The sequence below is a fragment of the Crocodylus porosus genome, unplaced genomic scaffold (assembly GCF_001723895.1).
Source record: "Crocodylus porosus isolate Cpor-Errol unplaced genomic scaffold, CroPor_comp1, whole genome shotgun sequence".
Taxonomy (NCBI): domain Eukaryota; kingdom Metazoa; phylum Chordata; order Crocodylia; family Crocodylidae; genus Crocodylus; species Crocodylus porosus.
In genome coordinates, this window is record NW_017728948.1 from 57,745,369 (window position 1) to 57,764,837 (window position 19,469).

The 19,469-nt window shown below is 43.0% G+C and overlaps 1 protein-coding gene across 6 annotated transcripts in view; it reads left to right on the forward strand.

Moving 5' to 3' along the window:
* The first annotated feature begins 1,487 nt into the window (after positions 1–1,487).
* TUSC3 (tumor suppressor candidate 3) overlaps positions 1,488–19,469 on the forward strand; it is a 314,862-nt gene continuing 296,880 nt past the window's right edge. For 4 of the 6 annotated variants that reach the window (XM_019553211.1, XM_019553216.1, XM_019553214.1 and 1 more), the window contains exon 1: positions 1,489–1,666. In XM_019553211.1, coding sequence (XP_019408756.1) covers positions 1,526–1,666 — 141 coding nt within the window. In that variant the 5' untranslated portion in view covers positions 1,489–1,525. Of the gene's footprint in view, positions 1,667–19,469 lie in introns of all 6 variants that reach the window. The other 2 variants (XM_019553213.1, XM_019553212.1) reach the window with 2 other exon arrangements.

Consider the following 19,469-nt stretch of genomic DNA (forward strand, 5'->3'; position numbering starts at 1 on the left):
GCGTACCCAGGTTGGAGATAGGTGAGAGTGAAAGACCAATACATTACCGGGGACTGCTGCTGAAAGGTATGTAGGTGCCCAGAAGACTACATAGGTAGGAAGTGGTCCAGGGGGTTTTCTGAGGTGTAGGTGTGGAGCACTGCTTGTGTGATTCCAGCTATCTCCAACCCCCTCTTTAACAGTCCCTTAAATTCAGGGAAACGCCACTGGGATCTGTCCAGCAACACTCTCCTAGGAGAGTTCTTAAGTAGGTTGTGAACCACCTGAACATGCATGATCTCGGTTCTATTGTATTTGCAAAAGTACCAGATTCTCATAGCGCCAACAGAAGACAATGGAAGATTACGAAATACCATGTCCCAGGCCTCTCAAACCAGGCACCCAACATTTGTGATACTTTTCTCTCTAATCTCTCAAGAAAGACACTGAACAAGTAGAAAGAAAATATTAAGTAACTGTTGATTAGCAACTTCACTTCTTCTTTTCCTGTGCACTAACAAAAGAATAGGTTTTGTAAGGGAAAAGTACCATATATTCATGTATTTGAAGACTGTATTGTAACATGAGGGGCTCATGTTTGGGATGTACAGGGAACTTTAGTACTTGCATTGCCTAATGTTTGCAGCGTTCCTTAATGTTCTTCAGTAACATTAAGTTGTGTGTGCAATTGAACTAAGGTTGAATTTCCATAGGACAGCAGTCTCTGTTTGCATAAGGGTCCCATTTTTTAGAGCTTTTCCTATTTGTGAGGTGCAAGCACTAAGAACACCTCAGTACTCCTTCTTCTTTCTAGAAACACCCCATTAACGGAGGTGGTGGCCATGCACACTTCGGAAAGCGTTGCTTGTACATTTTCAGCCTGCCCGCCCAACCGTTCCTGCAGACGGTGCAACCTGCCAAAAGCCCACCTGGGAAAATCACAGCTCTAAGTTGCTTTGTGCTGCTCAGGGCGTAGATGCACAGCGGTGGAGCCGGGGGAGCTCGTGCAGGCGTAGCGGCCCGTTCCTGCGGGAACGGGGGTCAGTCACAGCACCGGGAGTGGGGACTGCGCTTAGAGGGGAGCGGGTGGCGCAGCCGGGAGGAGTCCGCAAGGCTGCAGGCAGCGGAGAAGTCAGAGGCAGGGTGGTTGGGGACTGTCAGGTCCAAGGCCCTAGGGCCCCTGGCTTGTCATGCTGGCCAGTCCTGCTGCCCCACGGGCTGTGTCCCAGTCCCATGCCCGGGGCTGAACTTCATCCTCTGCAGCGGGCGAGGTCTTTTACCGCTCCAGCTGCGCAGAGCCCGGGACAGGCGGGCACTGCCCTGGGCCCTCCGGGCGCTGCAGCCGGTCGCAGGCAGGTGCCCCTCAGGGAACCCCACCCCCACTTCCCTCTGGAGGCCTCGCAAGTGACCCGCTGGCTACCGAGGAGGGGGTGGGGAACTACCATTCCCAGACGCCTTTGCGCTGCGGGCCGCTCCTGATTGGCCAGCGCCACGGCCCAATCCGCGGGACGACGCGGGGGTCGCAGGTGCTCTGCGGGGGCGCAACATGGCGTGGGGAGCACGGGCGTCCGGGCGCCGGCACTTGTCGGCCGGTGGTGTCCTGCCACGCCTCGCGCCGCTCCCGCTCCTCCTGCTCCTGTTGCTGCTGCTCTGCGCGCCGCTCGGGGGCGGCCAGAAGAAGAAGGAGGTTAGGACTGCCGCCCCCGCCGCCGACTCTGGCCCGGCCCGGCCCGGGGTCGCGTCCCCCGGCCTCGCTTCTGCCGGTCCCGGGGCAGTAGCTGCCGGGGGGAGGGGGCTTGGGCGCGGCCAGCCCGAGGGACCGGCACTAGGCGCGAGCGAGGGAACCCGCCCGCAGCGGCCGAGTGGTGGGAGCGGGCAGGTGCGCCCGCCCAGGGGCCGGGGCACGGCGACCGGCAACGACATGTAGCCCGGGGCGCCACTTTGGGAGCCACACGAAGGAAATCGGGATTTAAAAAAAAAAGGGATAATATATATGTGTGTGTGTGTGCATGCATGTGTGTGTGCATAATGTCTACTTATATGTTTATACACACATTAAACTAACCCTAAAATATAGCTAGACCTGGAACTACAGAACTAGGTCTGTATAGGTCTGTCTACATCTATATTAGATCTCTATCTGTCTAGATGTATAGTTATCTATTAGATCTGTCTATAGATAGGATCGCTATTAGAGTGAGATCTATCCATATATTTAGGTTTAGTTTCATATACAAGTATCATACATGTATAGCATTAAATAGTAATATATGACATATAATGTACACATACCGTATGATATACTCTGCTGTAGTGTATATAACTTACAGGTTTCCCTCGCCAATCATGGTTTTGAGTTTCCATGTTTAATCTATAGACCATTTTGGCTACCACGATATACAGTTCTGAGTATCCACGGTTTTCCCTGGTGGCGCATCAGCCTGCCACCTGCCATTTCAAATCACCCCGCGCTCTTGCTAGCCCCCGTGGTGCTCCCATCTCCTCACACACTCAGTCTTGTGTTGTCTGTCTTTCATGCTGTTAACATCCAGGTGCTCTGCATTTTTTGTCCTGATTTCTTTGTGATTTTTGCATTTTGCCCTTAATCATGCATGGCCTGTAAGCGGTTGAGTGGTGAAGGTGACCGATTTGTGAAGAGGGCAAAAAAAGTGATGTCCTTGGAAACCAAATTGGAGTTGTTGGATCATTTAGTACATAGAGGGAATGTGGGGAATATAAAAAAATGATTTTTATATGTCCCTTTGTTATTCATATTCAAGTCCCTAACCCCATTTTGCATGAAAGTCTTTTGTCTTGCCAACCACAGGAACTTTCAGGAACCTAACCCCTGCGGTTGGTGAGGGAAACCTGTATATAGTATGCATATTATTATACATAATATGTATTATATATACATTAGGTATAATACAGTGTGTATAACATTTCTTTCTTTCTTCACCTCCCCCCCCCCCACACACTTTTCCATTAGGGAAATGAACATGTATCTCATTCTGGTTTTGCTTCCAGCAAGCAGCTTGGATTCAGGTCAGGGCGCCTTGCATGGTCTTCCCGTGCAGATGCAAGAGAGTATTACTTCGAAACTTCTCATTCTATTTAAAAAAGGGAAATTGTTCCCCCTCCCTGCCTTAGCCCCTTGACTAATAATCCTTGCGCTGTTGTAGTGTTTTAAATTCAGTCTTTAGACCCTGATTGTTTTCATTCTGGAGTAACATGCTATGTGTTTTGAATGTGATTTTATTTTAGCCCACTCCATAAGGACGCTGCCAGGAAGCTCCTGCTTTCTTTTGAAAATTCCCTTTTGTCAACACTTAACTTGTTTGGTCTGTTTATTCAGACTCTCCAAAAGAGTGCATACATGTGTTTTATGTTTCACTCAACAGTGTTGTCAAAGGATAATTCTCGAGCAATAAACATTCATGCCAAAAACAATTGAAATCTTGCTTGTTGGCATGACTTTTATTTAGCAAAACTGCTTTTAAAAATAATCTAAACCCTTTCCATGGTTAGCATTCCTCCTTGGAACTGTGTTTACTTGTAATGAGAAAGTAGTCCAACATATAAGGTCAGGTGCTGTTCTCACTGATACTCATGTAGTACTGGTTAGTTCTGTTGTAGACTATAATGTTTCTTGCATTAGCATGAAAGCAGGGTCTGATCCATGATATAGGTTTGTATGGGACTATATATGTATTAAACCTGTTGCTAGGTTTAACTTTCAGATGGATTTTAATGCATTTAAACATGATAATTAAGAATAATAATGAACTTATAATATTTCAGAGAATTTCTGACTATAAATAATAAACAATTATCCAAAACAAACTTTGTTATTAAGGAAATATAGGGAAAATGAGCAAGCAAGGATTGTTTCTTTGGCATGCTTTTATTTTCTGCGTGGGGAAGGTATGAGTTAAAATTTTGAGACCCAGTAAGTAAAAGTAGCTGGGATCATATTTTGTAAATGTTTCTGTTAAAAGGTAGCTTAAGTTTAAAAATATATGCACCTCTAACTAGTAAGATATTGTGGACTGTAAGATATTGTGGACTATGGGTCAAGAGGGTAGATGCCTGAAGTTAGTCTGCATAATCCTCTTTTCAGGTGTTTAAATAAATGTTTTCCTTTTTCACAAAAAGTGGGGGGGAGAAAAATTATAAGCCTAAATAGTGGGTCATCAACTTAATTATCGTTATCCTGGTTTGAAAATCTGGCTCCGTAATTCTTTGAGACCAAAAAAGGTTGGGAAATAATACACCACGCTCTAATGCTGTCATTTATGGCGGGGCAGTTCCCCTTGAATTTAAATATGCTACCTTGCTAGTCATTTCCATAAAATCTGTTTAATGTTTGACACTTTTGTTTCTCTTAGTGAAATACTAACACAGCAGCAAATGCTTTGATGCTTCCATGTGGTGTGGCAGCTGTGCTTACAAGATAGCTGACATCATATATATAATATTTAATATGGGTTCCTTTCCTGATAAAAGAATGATGGCAATTCAGAGTAAAGTCGGCACCCAGAAATGTTTCTTATGATGGAGAAGCATGCGTTATATTGCGGAAGTGGCATGTAGTATAATCCAAATGGATAATATTTTTCTACACATTTTATACTGCTCTACAAGTTGTTATTGCTTCTTCCTTCTTAAGAACTGCTATGTAACTTCCTTTTAACACAAGGGTAGGCAATTCTGGAGGGCCATGGAAGAAGTTTTGGTGAGCTGTTGTGGGGTGGGGTAGGGGGTGCTGGCTTGGAGCAGTGAGTGGGGATGCTGACCTGATGGGGAGGGTTGAAGTGGCAACTGGTCTTCTCCAGTACTGGGCCGTCGTCCCTACAACCACCGCAGGGGGTGGGGTGGGCGGACAGGGTATCCTGCAGATGAGGTGTGCTTGGCCAGGCCAGTGGAATGGGCCTTCAGGTGGTCAGGGAGTGGCATCCAGGAGTGGGATGGCTGGGTGGGTCTGGGGCCAGGATTGCAGGGTGGTGACAGTGTGGGCCCTGAGCCTGGGGCAGTGCTGCGATCTGCTCCCCACACCAGATGCTGCTACCTACTTGCCTGTGGCCACATCTCATCCACTTGGCCAAGCTTACCCTGCCTACTGCGATCCTGGGCTAGACTCCATAAAGACCCCACCTGCTTGCTCTCTCCTTCTAGTGCCTCCATCTCTGGCAAAGAGTCAGGCCCCTGCTTTGCCACACACCCAGGGGGTGGCAGGACTGGGTGCATGTGCTGTGACCCGGGCTTCCCCCCATGCCTGGGCTAGGTGGGGCCAGATAAAATCCCTTAGCAGGCCAGATTCAGCTCAGGGCTGTATTTTGCCCATGTGTGTTTATGTTCCTCTTTACTGTGTGTCCTTTATATTAGGGTTTCATTCATGTATAGAATGTACATGTTTCCAAAATTTAGCATGACCTAAGACTATTCTTCATTTATAATATATGCACAAAGCAGTCATTTGTTCATTTAGTAGTTTTCTATTCCATATTTATATTGAAAGTTTAGCTCTGTTAGTCTCTCATTAGCGTAACAGAGGGGGACAACCTTGGCAGTAGACCTACTTATCACTGTGTACTTGCATCAGTGTTTTTGTAAACTACTTAATTGTATTCATCTAGTCCACAGTTATTTTAAAACTACATAAAATGCATTTGGATTCTATGAGGTGGCCTGTAGACATAACTTTATTTAATAAACAGAATAATGAGCATCTCTTAACAATCACTGTCTGCCTTGAGAACATTGGCTGATGTAAAGCTTGTATACTGTTGTGAATCTCTTCATTTATAGCTGAAACAAGGGAGAATTGAGTATTTAAACTATCGGGATTAAAGATTCACTCCTCCTCCTGAGAGAGGTGGATGTCTTGTACAATTAAATCTGAATGGTTGTATTCTAGATTTACCATGGTCTCTACTTGCCTGAGGACAAATGACTATACAAGGTAGGAATCAGACCTGTAGATTAAAATAGTATTTGTTAGAAACAGTGACCTGAAAAATGAGTAAGGCTATTTCATGTCAGTAAGCAAGGTTTACTGTTCAACAACAGTCTTAATTCTTGATGGATAGTTCAAGTTGTATTTGTTTTCAAATCACCTAACCAGTGAGAAGTTGTATACAGATTTGTAGGATGCAGCAGAGATTGATATGTAAGATGCCTTGTAGGTACAATCTAATTTTATCCATTCTTAATACTGTCCCAGAGAAACTTGTATTCAACTTTTTTTTTTGTAATAAAGCATACAGGATGAAATCTTACCTCCATTGAAGTTAGGGGGAAACTTGTCATTAATTTCACTCTGGCCAGGACTTTCCTGGCAATATTAAAGGCGTGGGTGATGGAAGATGCACTTGATTCTTACTGTTGTCTTGGGAAGATGATGGAGAAAATTGGTTAAAATGAACTGTTGGCTAAAATTAGTTTTTAGTTGTTGATGCTGGAGATAAATAGAAACTGGAAAGTCTACATATATCTGTATGTGGCTGGTAATTGATACGTCAGCTTTGTTGAAATACTGGTTTTAGATCTTGCTGGTTTTACATCAAATTCTTAAGTTATTAAAATATATTTCTGAGGGTTTTTTAGGTCAGAGAAAAATCTGTTTTAATATAGTATTTTATCTGTGTTATTCAGTGAATTAAATGAAGTCTATTGGATAGAAAGGCTCTTCTCAGAAGCCTTGTACTAAGTAATTTAATTGGGTTTGTATGTTTATTTTATTTAGCATGTTTGTTCTAACTTGATGACTTTTTATTTTTGACACTGCCATGCTTTGCTTCAGTTATATCAAGTGAATAAGCACATAGAACTGAACTTGAATAGTTTATGAATCTCCCTCTTCAGGGTGCATCAAGTTGTATCATATTGTAATGTGGGAGAATGTACATTTTTGTCTCGCGGCACTTGCTTCTGAAGTAGGAGGATCCAAACCCAGTAAATTTAATGAGATCTATATGAGTTGTGGGCCATTTATATTAATATGAATCGACTGTAAAGGCTCTGGCTTTCAGCTGTTTAGTTTCTGTTAACTTGCAGCCCTGCATGCCTTGGAATTTGCTATTTTTTGGACATACAGTTTCTGTCAAAAGAGGAAAGAGAGTGGAGGTTCGTCTGTTAAATAGTCAAGTATTAACTTAGTTTCCAAAATTTTGAGAGATCAATGAGAAACCATGATGTCTTCTTTCACAGTGCAGTTTCATCAGCGGAGCCCCAGGATTAATGCAGGAAAGAGAAGAATAATTAGAAGGTACTTCCACCTCTGCTGAGTTGTTGCTTCTTTATATCTTCCACTTTCTAGAAGAAGACAAAATATTGTCATCAGTGATGTAGCAGAGGATACGTTATATATCTAGTGTATTAAAAGTGGATAATTCCATTCATAATGAGAGGGAAAAATGAGCATCTCTGTTTTCATACTATTCAGGCCTCAAAAATATGGTCTATTTAATAATGCACCTGGAAAATTAAGTATTTAAATGGGTACATTTTTCAGGTTTATTTTAAAGGTAGATTTAAATGACTTGGATATTTGTGGAAATGTAGTAATTTACTTTAATATGCTGTATTTAGAGCTAGAGAATTTTTGATTAAGAGTGGTACATGAGCTGGGTTAACTAAATTGTTTGCTTCTGAATTGGTTGCTCATATTTAGAGCCTGCAATGTAACGTCATTGTACACAAGGTCAACAGAAGCTTATGAAACAACCTCTGGGTTGTGTCACTGCTTAACACTGGTACTAAATGGCTTGAATTAGGTTGTTTATCAGGTTGTTAGCAGTTACTGTTTTAATTACAGAAATGTTTTATTATAGCTTAAAATTACATGCATTCCCTTAACTTACTACAGCTTAATCATAGCAAAATGACAGCAAAATTAATACAAATACCATATTTTCCTTGCATATAACACCTCCTGGAATAAAATCCACATCTTCTTTTGAAAGGAGCTGTGAAGAAAAAAGATCTTTCCCTGTAGTAAGCAACTAAGTAGCAGCAACTAGGGAGTTGAACCGGCTCATTGTTTTGCTACCTGTGAAGTGCGTGCAAATTTTAGTCTTGCTTTTTCCTGGCTGAAATTTAGGCAGCAAAATTTTCTGGTACTCTGTGTGTGAACATGCCAGTGGTTACAGCTGGTATTTTTTTGGGGGGGGTGGAAAAAATATGGTTTGTCTGTATTAAAACTGGTTGAGAGCTGGTCTTTTTGTTTCCTTGAGCAGGGTTGGCAACTTGTGTCCCATGGGCTAGATTTGGCTTGCAAAGTGGCCCACAAAGGTCCATTCCAGTCTATATTTTACTAAGGAGATGCTGATTTCCAGGTTGTTTGATCTATTTTTGCATCTTGCTCATGCCCTGCCAATTGCTTCTAGCCTCTTCAACTCTTACAGTCTGAGCGGAGGGCTGTTCTTTCTTTCTACAGCCTCTGCTCATTGCTGTTAGAGTGGCCAGAGGGGAATGGTGGCCTTGAATTTTGCTGTCCTCTAGTATGAATTTGAAATATCTTTACATCCCAGAGTAAAACAAAGCCATTAGCTACTGGTGGTAATAGGGAGACCCTGACTAGGCATCCATTGGGCAAGTCATGTGATAGGAGACAGGCTATTAATATTCTGGAAATTTATTGGGAACAGCTTTTTGATATAAAATGTGTAGAAGGCAACTAGAGACAAAGTTTGTTTTATATTTGGCTCTGACAAAGAAAGAGGGACTAGTCAAGAATATGAAGGTTCAAGGAAACTTGGGCAGTAGTTGCCATTAAAGATAAAGTTTGTGATTATTAAGAAGGGAAGGAGAGATACAGCAGAATGAAAATAATGGACTTCAAGAAAACAGACTTGAATAACGCAGAAAATTGGTGTGGGAGGAATTTAGGAGAGTTGGCAATCTAAAAAAAATAATAAGGGCATAGGAGAAAATGACATGCAGAAAAAATAGGAAGAGACTAACATGACTAAATCATGTGCTGTTTGCTGATGTGAAATTGAAGGAATTCTATAAATAGTTGAACCCTAAGACATGTCAAATTATTAAGGACGAGTATAAAATTATAGTAAGGCCATGTTGGGGAAAAATCAGAAAAGCGAAGATAAAAAAAGTGAAATATGATGAGTGAGGGACATAAGTGAAAAAAAAAAAAAAATTTTTTTATAAGTACATTAAGAGGAAATCTATGGGAAGAATCAATCCAGTACTTAGTAAGAAAAGAATAGTAAAAATAGATGTGGCTGAGAGCGCTAAAATAGTTAATGCTTTTGCTTAGAGTTCTGCTAGAAGGGTTAATGTTGTTCATATTAACACAAGTAGCATCAGCACTATCGGGAAGAGCTCAGGTTAAAATAGGGAAAGATCCTGTTAGAGACTAATAAAGTTGGATGTTTTCAGATCAGCTGGGTATGACACACCTGTAGTATTTGGAGACATGATGGAGGTAATGTCCAAGCCCTAAGTGATTATCTTTGAGAAACTGTGGAGGAAAGGTAAGATTCCAGAAGATTACAAAAGGTTTGTTTTTTTTTTTTAAAAGAGCTGAGAGAGGAGTTTGGGAAAGGAAAGGAAACATCAAGTGGTATTTCAAAGAGTTCTATTCTATCAGCTGCCCAAACACAAACTGGGAATTGACTGGTTAAGTTGCAGTTCTGCAGAGAAGGACCTAGGTGTTATAACAGATAACAAAGTAAACAATGGCATACTTTTGCCAAAAAAAAAAGATAACATATTGGGATGCACAGACAAGAATAAATAATCTCTTTATTTTACTCATACCTCATAATGTGTCACTTAGGGTTGTGCAAATGATTCAGATCACTGTCCCTGATTCAATTTGGCTGAATCTGAAACTGGAAGATTCTATGTTGATTCAGAGAATCAGCAATTTGGGCATAGGCGCAGCTTTAAATGCTTTTTCTACATACCTTGAGGTACCAGCATGGTTTGTGAATGCTGCGATGCTGGGGTGCATGGAGCACCCCACAGGAGTGTGGGGAGGCCCTCCATGTGCTCAGCAGTGAACCCGGAAATGGACTAGAAGTACTTCTGGTCCACTTTTGGGTCTGCTGGGAAGCATGCTGAGGGTCTTCAGCGACTGCAGGGGGGACCCCGCGTGCCCTCCAGACCCAGGAGGCACCAATTATTGAGCTGGGGGGGAGGGGGAGGGGACAGAGGCCTGCAAGCTGCCAAGTGTGCTGGTGAGCCCCCTGCACTCCTGTGGGACGCTCATCCACCCCAGCATTGCAACATTCACGAGCTGCCTGCTACCTAGAGGTATGCAGAAAAAACATCTAAAGCTCTGTCTATGTCTGAATCGCCAGATCTTTCCAAATCTCTCCATATTATTTCAGAGAGTTCTGATTCAGTTCAGAGAGATTAAAGGGTCTTCTGATTCGATCCGATTCAGAGATTCAGCCACCGAATTGGGCTGAATCTCTGCCAAATTGAATTGGGGACTGAAGCTCTGCACAGCCCTAGTGTCACTTGAGTATTGTGTCCAGTTTTTCCACTTCAAGAAAGGTGTGGACCACTGAGGAAGTCCAGAGGAAACAACAAAAATCATCAGAAAACTTAGTCCATAAGGAAAGATTAAGATATATTTTTTTTTCTTTTAGAGAACACTGAAAGGAGATGCCAAGTCTTCACATACATAAAATATTATTGTAAAGGAGTAGATTAGTTCTCCATGTCCACTGGGAGTCAGATTGAAGTGAGACATCAGGAAAAAATAGTAAAGATAATGGTAAGTAGAAGAATGTATTGGGGAGGTTGTGAAATCTCCATTGCAGATTGTCCAGAACGGATTAGACAAAAAGCTGTTAGAAATGGTTTGGGTATTGTTGAACTTACCTTTGGGGAGGGGAATGAACTGGATGACCTTTCAAGTTTCCTTCTATCCCCATCTTTAGAATTTTGGAACTCTGCTTGTATTTTTATCTAATGGCTTTTCAGCATAAAAAGTCTAAGCAGTTCTGGGATCTGTTAATTAGTTTTTTCTTGAAGGCTAGAACCTTTCTTGTTAATGGAGCCTAAGATTCTCTTTCTGATATGTAGGAGCCTAGACTTAAGAAAAATAACAAATAGGAAAACATCCTCTGATAAAGTGAGAGGATGACAAGGACTGGAATTCCATGTATCCTTCCCCTTGGTTAGCGTTTCAGCAGGATTTTTGCTGTATATGTTTTGTAAAATAAGCTTGCCAGTTGTTTAGCTTATTGTGTTTCTTAAGTTCAAACTAAATCTTCCCCTTTACAGTGAAATATATATTTAAAAAAAATTGGATATTTGTCATAGGAAGAACTTTAAGGCAGAAGGGACCCCTGAGAGTAGTAGTAATTCTCCCATACTCACTCCAGGGGACAGGAAGATTGCTGCAGGTGTGTGTGGCAGTCTGTCGTGTTTCTGGAGTGAGTACTTGCTCCAGATTGCTGAGAATTGAGCTGTGCTGGGTACTTCTGGTCCCAGAGAGGGGCAGCTGTGTAGAGATTCCAGCATTAGGAAGCCTGAGACACTGGGGGACTCTCCTATCTATCCCAGTCTGCAGAATATTTGGCAATGCAGAGGCACCAGGAAGAAGGAATAGGTGGCCGGAGTACCACTGCTGGAGGAAGTTTTCCTGTGGGGAGCTCGACTGATGAGGGTTCAGCTGATCAGAAGCCATTGCCAATAAATAAGTGCTGGAAGGGGGAAAGGGAAGATCCTGCAGGCTCAGCCCTCTCTGTTGGTTGGACTGCCTTCTGGAGCCTTAAGGGACTGTGTCTGGTTTTTTTGTTCCTCTTTTCTTTTTCCTTTTTGCCATCTTATTTCTTTCCTTGGCTGAGGGTTTTTTTTTGTCTGGGCTTGAATTCATTTCCCTGCTGTGAGGAGGGCCCAGACAGCGGTTTTGGACTTAAGGAGACAGACTAGAAAGCTACTGGATTTGGTCCTTTCGATCCTGGGGAACGGGGGACAAAATAGCCCTGCCCAGGATAGGGGTTGCCGCAAATGACTTTCTCTGGAATTAACAACCAAGGGTATGGTGAGGTCAGAGTGTAGGGAGGAGGAGTCCCATAAAACAATCTCACTGGGTAGTCTGTAAATCCAAGGTAATTCTTCCCTGGGGAGCTAACTCCCAAATCAAGATAAGAAATGCCAAAGTCATGGTGGATATTACTGATAATCCAGTCCATTATTTAGATTTGATAGGAAGGGGCTAGAGAGTTAAAAAGGTCTCAGTCTTAAACACAGGACATGGTATTAAGATGAGTACAATACATGCAAGATGATCTACATTTCAGCTTAATACTGAGGGTCCAACAGAACTGAATATATTTGCTGGGTCACTGGGCACCGCCTCAAAACTTCTAGGAATATCAGGGAGTGACTGAAATAGGTAACCATAGCACCTCCTTTAGCCCGATTACATGTGGGGAAGATGTTAACCCACCAATTACCCAAGCTTTATAGACCCTATCATGGACAGTATTGAAACCTAATTATATACAAAATATAACTTTTGCATACGACTCCTCCCACAATCTGCTTGCATTAAATCTGGGTACTTCTTTGATCTTTAAACTCTTGGGAATCCTTCTTGTTTTTCATATAGCTCCCTTGCTATCCCTACCCCAACTAGCGGTGTAAATACTAATTAAAAAATATCCATTTGAACTGTTGTAATTACAACAGTTAATTGGTATGGCAACCCTTGGCTTGCATGGAGCTGCTCTGGCCTGGCCTGCGGAATGCCCCTACCCAGCCTGGCAGCAGCAGGATGCTTTCAGTTCCCTGAGGTGCAGTGGGGGCTCAGCACCTCCCCAGCATCACGCCTCATGATGAGCTGATCAGGTGGGCAGGTCCTCTCAAGGCCCAGGCCTAGGTATAGATGGGGTGGTGGGCAGGGAGGCTTCAAGCAGTTGCACCAGGGTCTGCAGAGCCTAGGTATAGGTACTATTCCCATCTCTTCTCCTTGTTCCTCCCTCCCTTTCGCCTGCCCTGCTGCCTTCTGGTTCCTGCTAGTGCACTGCATGGCTTCCTGACCCTCATCCCCCAGCTTCTCTGTCAGACTGTGCCTTGCCCCATGCTAAATGGTAACATATATGCTATAACTGGTCATCACTGGGCTTACTGGTTAAATGATTAATTATTTAAACATTCATATCCCTAATGCCAAGAATTGGAGCCAATTTTTAAATCTAATCCCCTAAAGATCCCAGGGTGAAAACCATTTGTGTTGAAGATCTGGTATGTTTCTAACTATTGACTTTTTTGTGACCTGGGCTAGTTTATTTTGCCTATTGCTGGTAAATGTTTGTTTTTAAGTTGGTTTTACTGCCCATCTTCTAAGTGGGAAACTTACTTGTACTCATTTTGGTGTGACATGTAGTTTTTGTTGTTACATTTCTTGGGGTTCCCTATTTTTATTATATCTCTTTATATACATATGTATGTATTGCTTTCAGTTCCATAATCTTTCTGTCAGTTTTTCATTTGATTCTCTCTCTTACACGTTGTATACTTTAATATATTCAGTTCTGTTGGACCCTCAGTATTAAGCTGAAATGTAGATCATCTTGCGTGTATTGTACTTATCTTAATACCATGTCCTGTGTTTAAGATTAAGACCTTTTTATCTCTCTAGCCCTTTCCTATCAAATCTAAATAATGGACTGGATTATCAGTAATATCCTATGGCATTCTTTCATTACCTTTAGTTTCTTTGTATAGTTAGGGTGCTTGCGGTTTGTTATTTTTCACACTTGTGCTGCCTCCTTATTCTTGTTGTCTTCTAGCTAATATAGGTCATGCAGCAGTACAGGATTAAAAAATGGAAAACATGAATCAGGTCTAGATTGTCAGATGTTTGTATCACTTGCAATAATTGCTCATTGCTGGTTTGACTTCTCTTAGTTGTGGTACACATTGCTCTTTGTTTGGGCAGCAGGTAGAACAGGGGTGTGCAAAATGGTCAATGCAGCTGGAAACCAGACTCCATTTCCCAGCAGCCCCTACCCTCATGACTTGAGACAGTCTTCATGTAGACCACAGCTGCATCGGTGCAGGAGTCCAGGAAAGCTCAGGCTGGGGTTGCCATTGAGACCAGCCTCAGTTGTGCTGGCAGCACGCGTGGCAGAACAGCACGGGGGGCTGCTCTGGAGTGGCTGGAAACTTGGGATGAGGGTGGCTTGCTCTGGAGTCAAGGCAGAGCTGCGATCTGCAGCCTCTATTCTCCAGGCAGGGGATCGCAGCTCTGCCCCAGCTCCTTGCAGCCGTGAAAGCCTGGTCTGGAACTGGGGCAGAGCCATGATCCCCTGCTTGCACGTCCCTGCCTGGAGTGTGCAGGCTACAGATTGCGGTTGTGCCCTGGCTCTGGAGCAAGCTGTCACCATCCCAAGTTCCCAGCAGCTCTGGAGCAGCCCCCTGTGCTGCCCTACCACGTGTGCTGCCAGCGCAGCTGAGGCTGGTCTCCCTGGCAACCCCAGCCTGCGCTTTCCCACGTGCAGGTGTGGCTGGGGTCGTCATGGAGACTGGCACAAGCCATGCGGGCAGGGGTTGCTGGGAAATGAAGCCCCTGGCTGATTGGATCCAGGTAGGAGCTTAAATCTTCATAAGTTATGGTCCCCTTATTTGGTTTCTTTTGGAGAAGGACAAGAGGTCCTCCTAGGATCTTAAGACTAAAACCATTCCTTCCACAGGTGATGGTTAATTGCACTTCTTTTCTACCAAAAAAGTCTTGGTTCCACTCTGTTTCAATTCCTGAAGATACAGATACCTAAAACAAATATTCCTGGGAGTAAAGGCATGTCATCCGCTATTGCTTCTTGCAGAAAAAAGTTGCTGTATTTCTCCTGCTGTGTCTGTGTTGTTCAGCTCTCTCTTTAAGGAGCTGTCCCTTCCTTTCTGTTGTTGTGCTTTGAGGTATTTGGTACAGTAGATAGTTCTCCCTCACTAAATTCAAAACTATCTTTTCTCCAATAACAGAATAAAGAAGAGATGTTCTTTTTAAAAATAAGATACATTTTTCCTCTGTGGGAAAGGATAATGATGCTACTTACCTTCCTAATGGGATGCCCCATTAATGGGACCTATGTCTGTAATATATATAAATGGTTGTAGGGGGATGTTAGATGTATAGATATATATCAAAGTCCTCCCCCACCAACCCTAGTGAGAAAAGCTTTATAAGTTCTTTTTATTATGCATTTTGCTTAATCTTCACTAAAACTTGTTTAATCCTGATAATGATTTTTCATTTCCTTTAGTAGATAGCAGTTTGATGGTTGATAAATAGATGTTATTTCTAAAGGTTATTTCTATGTCTCTGTCCTTATTACCCATAGAGACTACTGTGCCTAAAATGCTGTTGCTGATTTGATTTTTTTTAAAGGTATGCAGTCCCTCCTGTCTATACTCTTTATTTTGCCAGCGTATCATTGAAATAAATTTATTCGCATTAGCTCCAACCAACACATGCTGACATGACATTTACATTATTTGTGTAAAATAGTACTTGATCCTCCTGTTTTTTTAGGTTGACAGTTAAATATTGCTGTCTTGCCAGGTGGAAAATTTCTCTTGTACTTCGTCAACGCTGAAGGTAATTTGTATCTTCCACCTTGGCCCTAGGTAGGATAAACTGATAAGATTCTCAGGATCATTTTCAGAGTAGGGTTGCTTCTGTGTCCTGGGCTCTTGTTCTCCCTTAATTTCTATTTTGAACGTTCTGCTTTTCCAACTCTTTGTAGCATCCTATTCTGTTTTAAGATGCTTTCCTTCTAAGTTGTGGGTATTGTTGCCTTCCCTTTCTCACTGGAGTTTGTATTAAAAAACAAAACAAAACAAACCCCAAAAAACTCCTTTAAATCTGCAGGTCTTTGCACTTCTAGGACAGTTTGACATTGATAACTGCCTGGAAGGCAGTAGCAGAAACAATAGGGTACTTCTCTGATTAGTGTTCCTGACTTCCTATGCTGTATGAAAGAGCAGGGGTTAATGGCAGCGTTGTCAGTGGCAATGGAGACAGAGTGGCATTTGGTGGGGAGAAGATAAGGAGTTCATTCCTTTGCACAGTACATTTGAACTGATAGTCCAAGAGGTTGGATAATTATGCAATAGTGGGCAAATGAAAGAAGTTAGAGCTGTAGTTTTGTGTACTACAAGAAAAGATTTTAAGTTATGCTTATATCTGAAAGGTAGAGAGGTAGTTAGCAATGGAAGGTAGACTTCTTGATTCCTCAGGATGTCGGAGCTTAAGAGTGATAATTAAAACTGCAAATTCCTTCTTTCATCTTTAGTGGGATTGCTAAATGTTAAACTTGCTTGTTAAAGGCTTTGTCATCTTTTCATCTAAGAAATCAAGTATGTGGTTTCCAGGATATGTAGCACTGAATATTTTGTTTTTAAAATGGCATGTCAGGCATTTGACATTTATACGAAATATAAACTCCTCTCTAAAAGCATTATTAAAAATTAAGATGTAGTGAAGCTTGAATGTTTGAAGAGGATCTGAGAATACTGATGTAGAAATAGTCGCAATAATCCTAAGAACAGGTCCAAAGTGGAAGATTTATAAGGTAGAATGGTAATTTAAACAAATGGGCATGTTGCAGTAGAGTTGAGAGGTTTGTTTTCAAATCAATACTCAAATCTTAAAACTGCAAGACAGTTATTTTCAGGTAAATTAAGGTCAATAAGTCATGAAAACATGATGTTCTTTGAATGCCGTTCCAAATGTTGTGCTCCCGTGTATCGAGACAAGAAGTGGAAAGTCATGTCTTTATTTTCTGCCATATGCATGGAAACAACACACAATTTCAATCTCACTACCCCTCAAAAATTCCCTATTTGAAATTCTGTAAAGGCATAGGATAATGGGCAAATCTCACATTAACAAAGCAATACAGGAACACTTAAAATGTAAACACTTACTGTATGCAGTAAATGAAGTAAAGAATGCTTACAGCAGCCTGATAGCATTCTTGTAATTAGATCTTTGACACTTTTTTTTTCTGTCCCAGATGTTTCCATTTGGCAGAATCACTGTCCTAAAACAGATCAGCAACTTAATTGATCTTTCCTGCTATGCTGTTCTGTAACCCTTTATTCTAATGGTTCACAATCTGTGGTACGCGTACCACCAGTGGGATGCAGACAGCCTGTCAGTGGTACACATGACCTGCTCAGACCTTCCTCCCATGAGGGTGGGATCGAGGTGCCATGTGGACACCACTCCAAACATATGCTATTGTGCTTTGCACCTACCCTTGTGGATGGAAGGGTCCAGCTCAGTCAGCGCACGGCTTCTGAGTGGGATAGCTGCTGCTGCTGCTGCTGCTTCTGCTGTGGCCTCCCGGGGACCTGCTCCATTTCCCCAGTCTCCTGCTGGGAGGGGCACAATTTCTGCTGGGCAATATTGCCAGCATTCCCTGTGGGTACGTGCAGCTCTCACAGTTGCTGGGCATGGGAGGGAAGTCCCCTGCTCTAGAGCCAGCTGCGTTCCCTGCTGGGGCTGAGCAGCATAGGAGGGTAGCCACAGGTGCCTTCCCCTGGAGGGTGGGGAATGCAGCTGGCTCTAGCACTCTAGGCTTCCCTCCCTTGCCAGGCAAGTGCGGGGAGTGGTGGCAATACAGACTGCCTGGTGGAGGATGTGCCCCTTGCTGCTGTGTGCAATGCTGGCTGGAGCCTCACCCCCCTGGGCACCTGCACCCCGAGTGCCCCTGCCTGCTGCTGCACCATGGGAGGAGTGTGTGGGGTGGGGGGTCCTCACACCCCACAAAACCAACACAGCCACACCCTCCAGCCCCCCACATATATACAGCTCCCAACATACCATTGTTCCCTTACACACAGCCAAACTCCCCCATACCCTATCATATCCCTCCACCCCTCTCTAGGCCATGCACATTGCACCAATAGCCTACCTGCAGCATGGAGCACGAATAGCCTGTTCCATTCTTTGCCAGGCTCACAGTGGGTACACCCTGGCACACTCCCCTGCCACATGGATAGGTTGGCCCCTTCCCACTGCAGCCTGTTCCTGGGAAACCAGAAGCCAGAGGAAGGAGGGGTAGCTCTGAGATCTTGGTCGCCACCTCTGCAAGAGCAGTGGATGCAGTGGGGGAGCTGAGTAGGAGCCTGCGAGCCCCACATTTAACGTTAACCCCTTGTGGGCTGCTTGCAGCTTGTGGGCTGCTTGCAGCCTGTGGGCTGCTAGTTGGACAGCCCTAGATCACAAGTAAGAATATAGGTTTTTTTATTGCTTTGAGGATTCAGATTTTGTAATAGCACTTGAATTAACTGTATGTCACATTTCATTGGGTAAAGTTATATTTTATTTCAACCATTTGCTTTTTAGGTCACGCCATTCAGATCTAATTAATACCTACATAGACATGTGGGGGGCATGTTTGTTTGTTTTTTTCTTTCATACTGTTCATTTGTTTTCTGCCAACTGTAATCTGCCTACCAAATATAATGTTGTTGTGCTGAATCAGCTGTATTTACATTTTGGCTTGTTGTAAATAAAGTGGTCTTCCAAGCCATATTTGAAATAAGTGAATTTACATTTTGCATGATTTTTATCAGTTTGCTCTATGGCAATGATTTTTGTGCTGAATGAAGTGGCGTTTCTAGTTTTTCCAGAAGATAAGTGAATGGTAATATAAGTGAATGCTCAAAGGTATGGAAAAAGACTTCTTCCTTACATGGTTCTCTTATGTGATTTCTAAAACAATGGGCCTTCTGTCATTCCTCTGAGGATGCAGTTGAACTTAATATTAAGTTTTTTATTTCCCTTCTTTCAGGGTTTTTCCCCCACTTTTCTTTGGAACATACTAATTCCAAAATCTTTCTTAACTTTAAATATTTTCTGAACTTAGTTTTGTTAGCCTTTCATCTTGGAATCCTAAACAGTTTTATGCCATCCTTACAGAGCCAAGGTGCTGAAAGCTAACTGCAGCAGTACTTGTATACTGCTGATCTCACCAGTGCTACAGATGTGCTATCGCCTTCCATTTTCCTCTTTATAAATGTGTATGTGCAGTTCATAATCAGCTTTTTGCTGCTTTGTTGCTATGGCAGAATAGAGAGGTCCCACCTCACCTTTGTAAATGATGTGATTGCAGCCTGGATTAAGGACAATAAGAAGTCCTTCTTTAAATACATAGGGGGTAAAAAGAAGGTTCCGGCTAATGTGGGGCCCCTGCAGGACACATTAGGAAATTTGGTTGTAACACCAGACGACAAAGCCAACATATTTAACGATTTCTTTGCCTCCATCTTCCTAAGCAGGGACCGGAACAGCCACCCCCGTGCTGGGCCCCCCTCAGGGGAGGCACACCTAGGCCAAGGGTTAGTGAGGAACTGGTTAGGGAGCTTCTGGAGGGACTGGACATATTCAAGTCAGCCGGTCCAGACGATCTCCACCCTAGAGTACTAAAGGAATTGGCTGAGGTCATTGCAGGAACCCTGGCACGGCTTTACGAGCACTCGTGCTCTGGTGTGGTGCC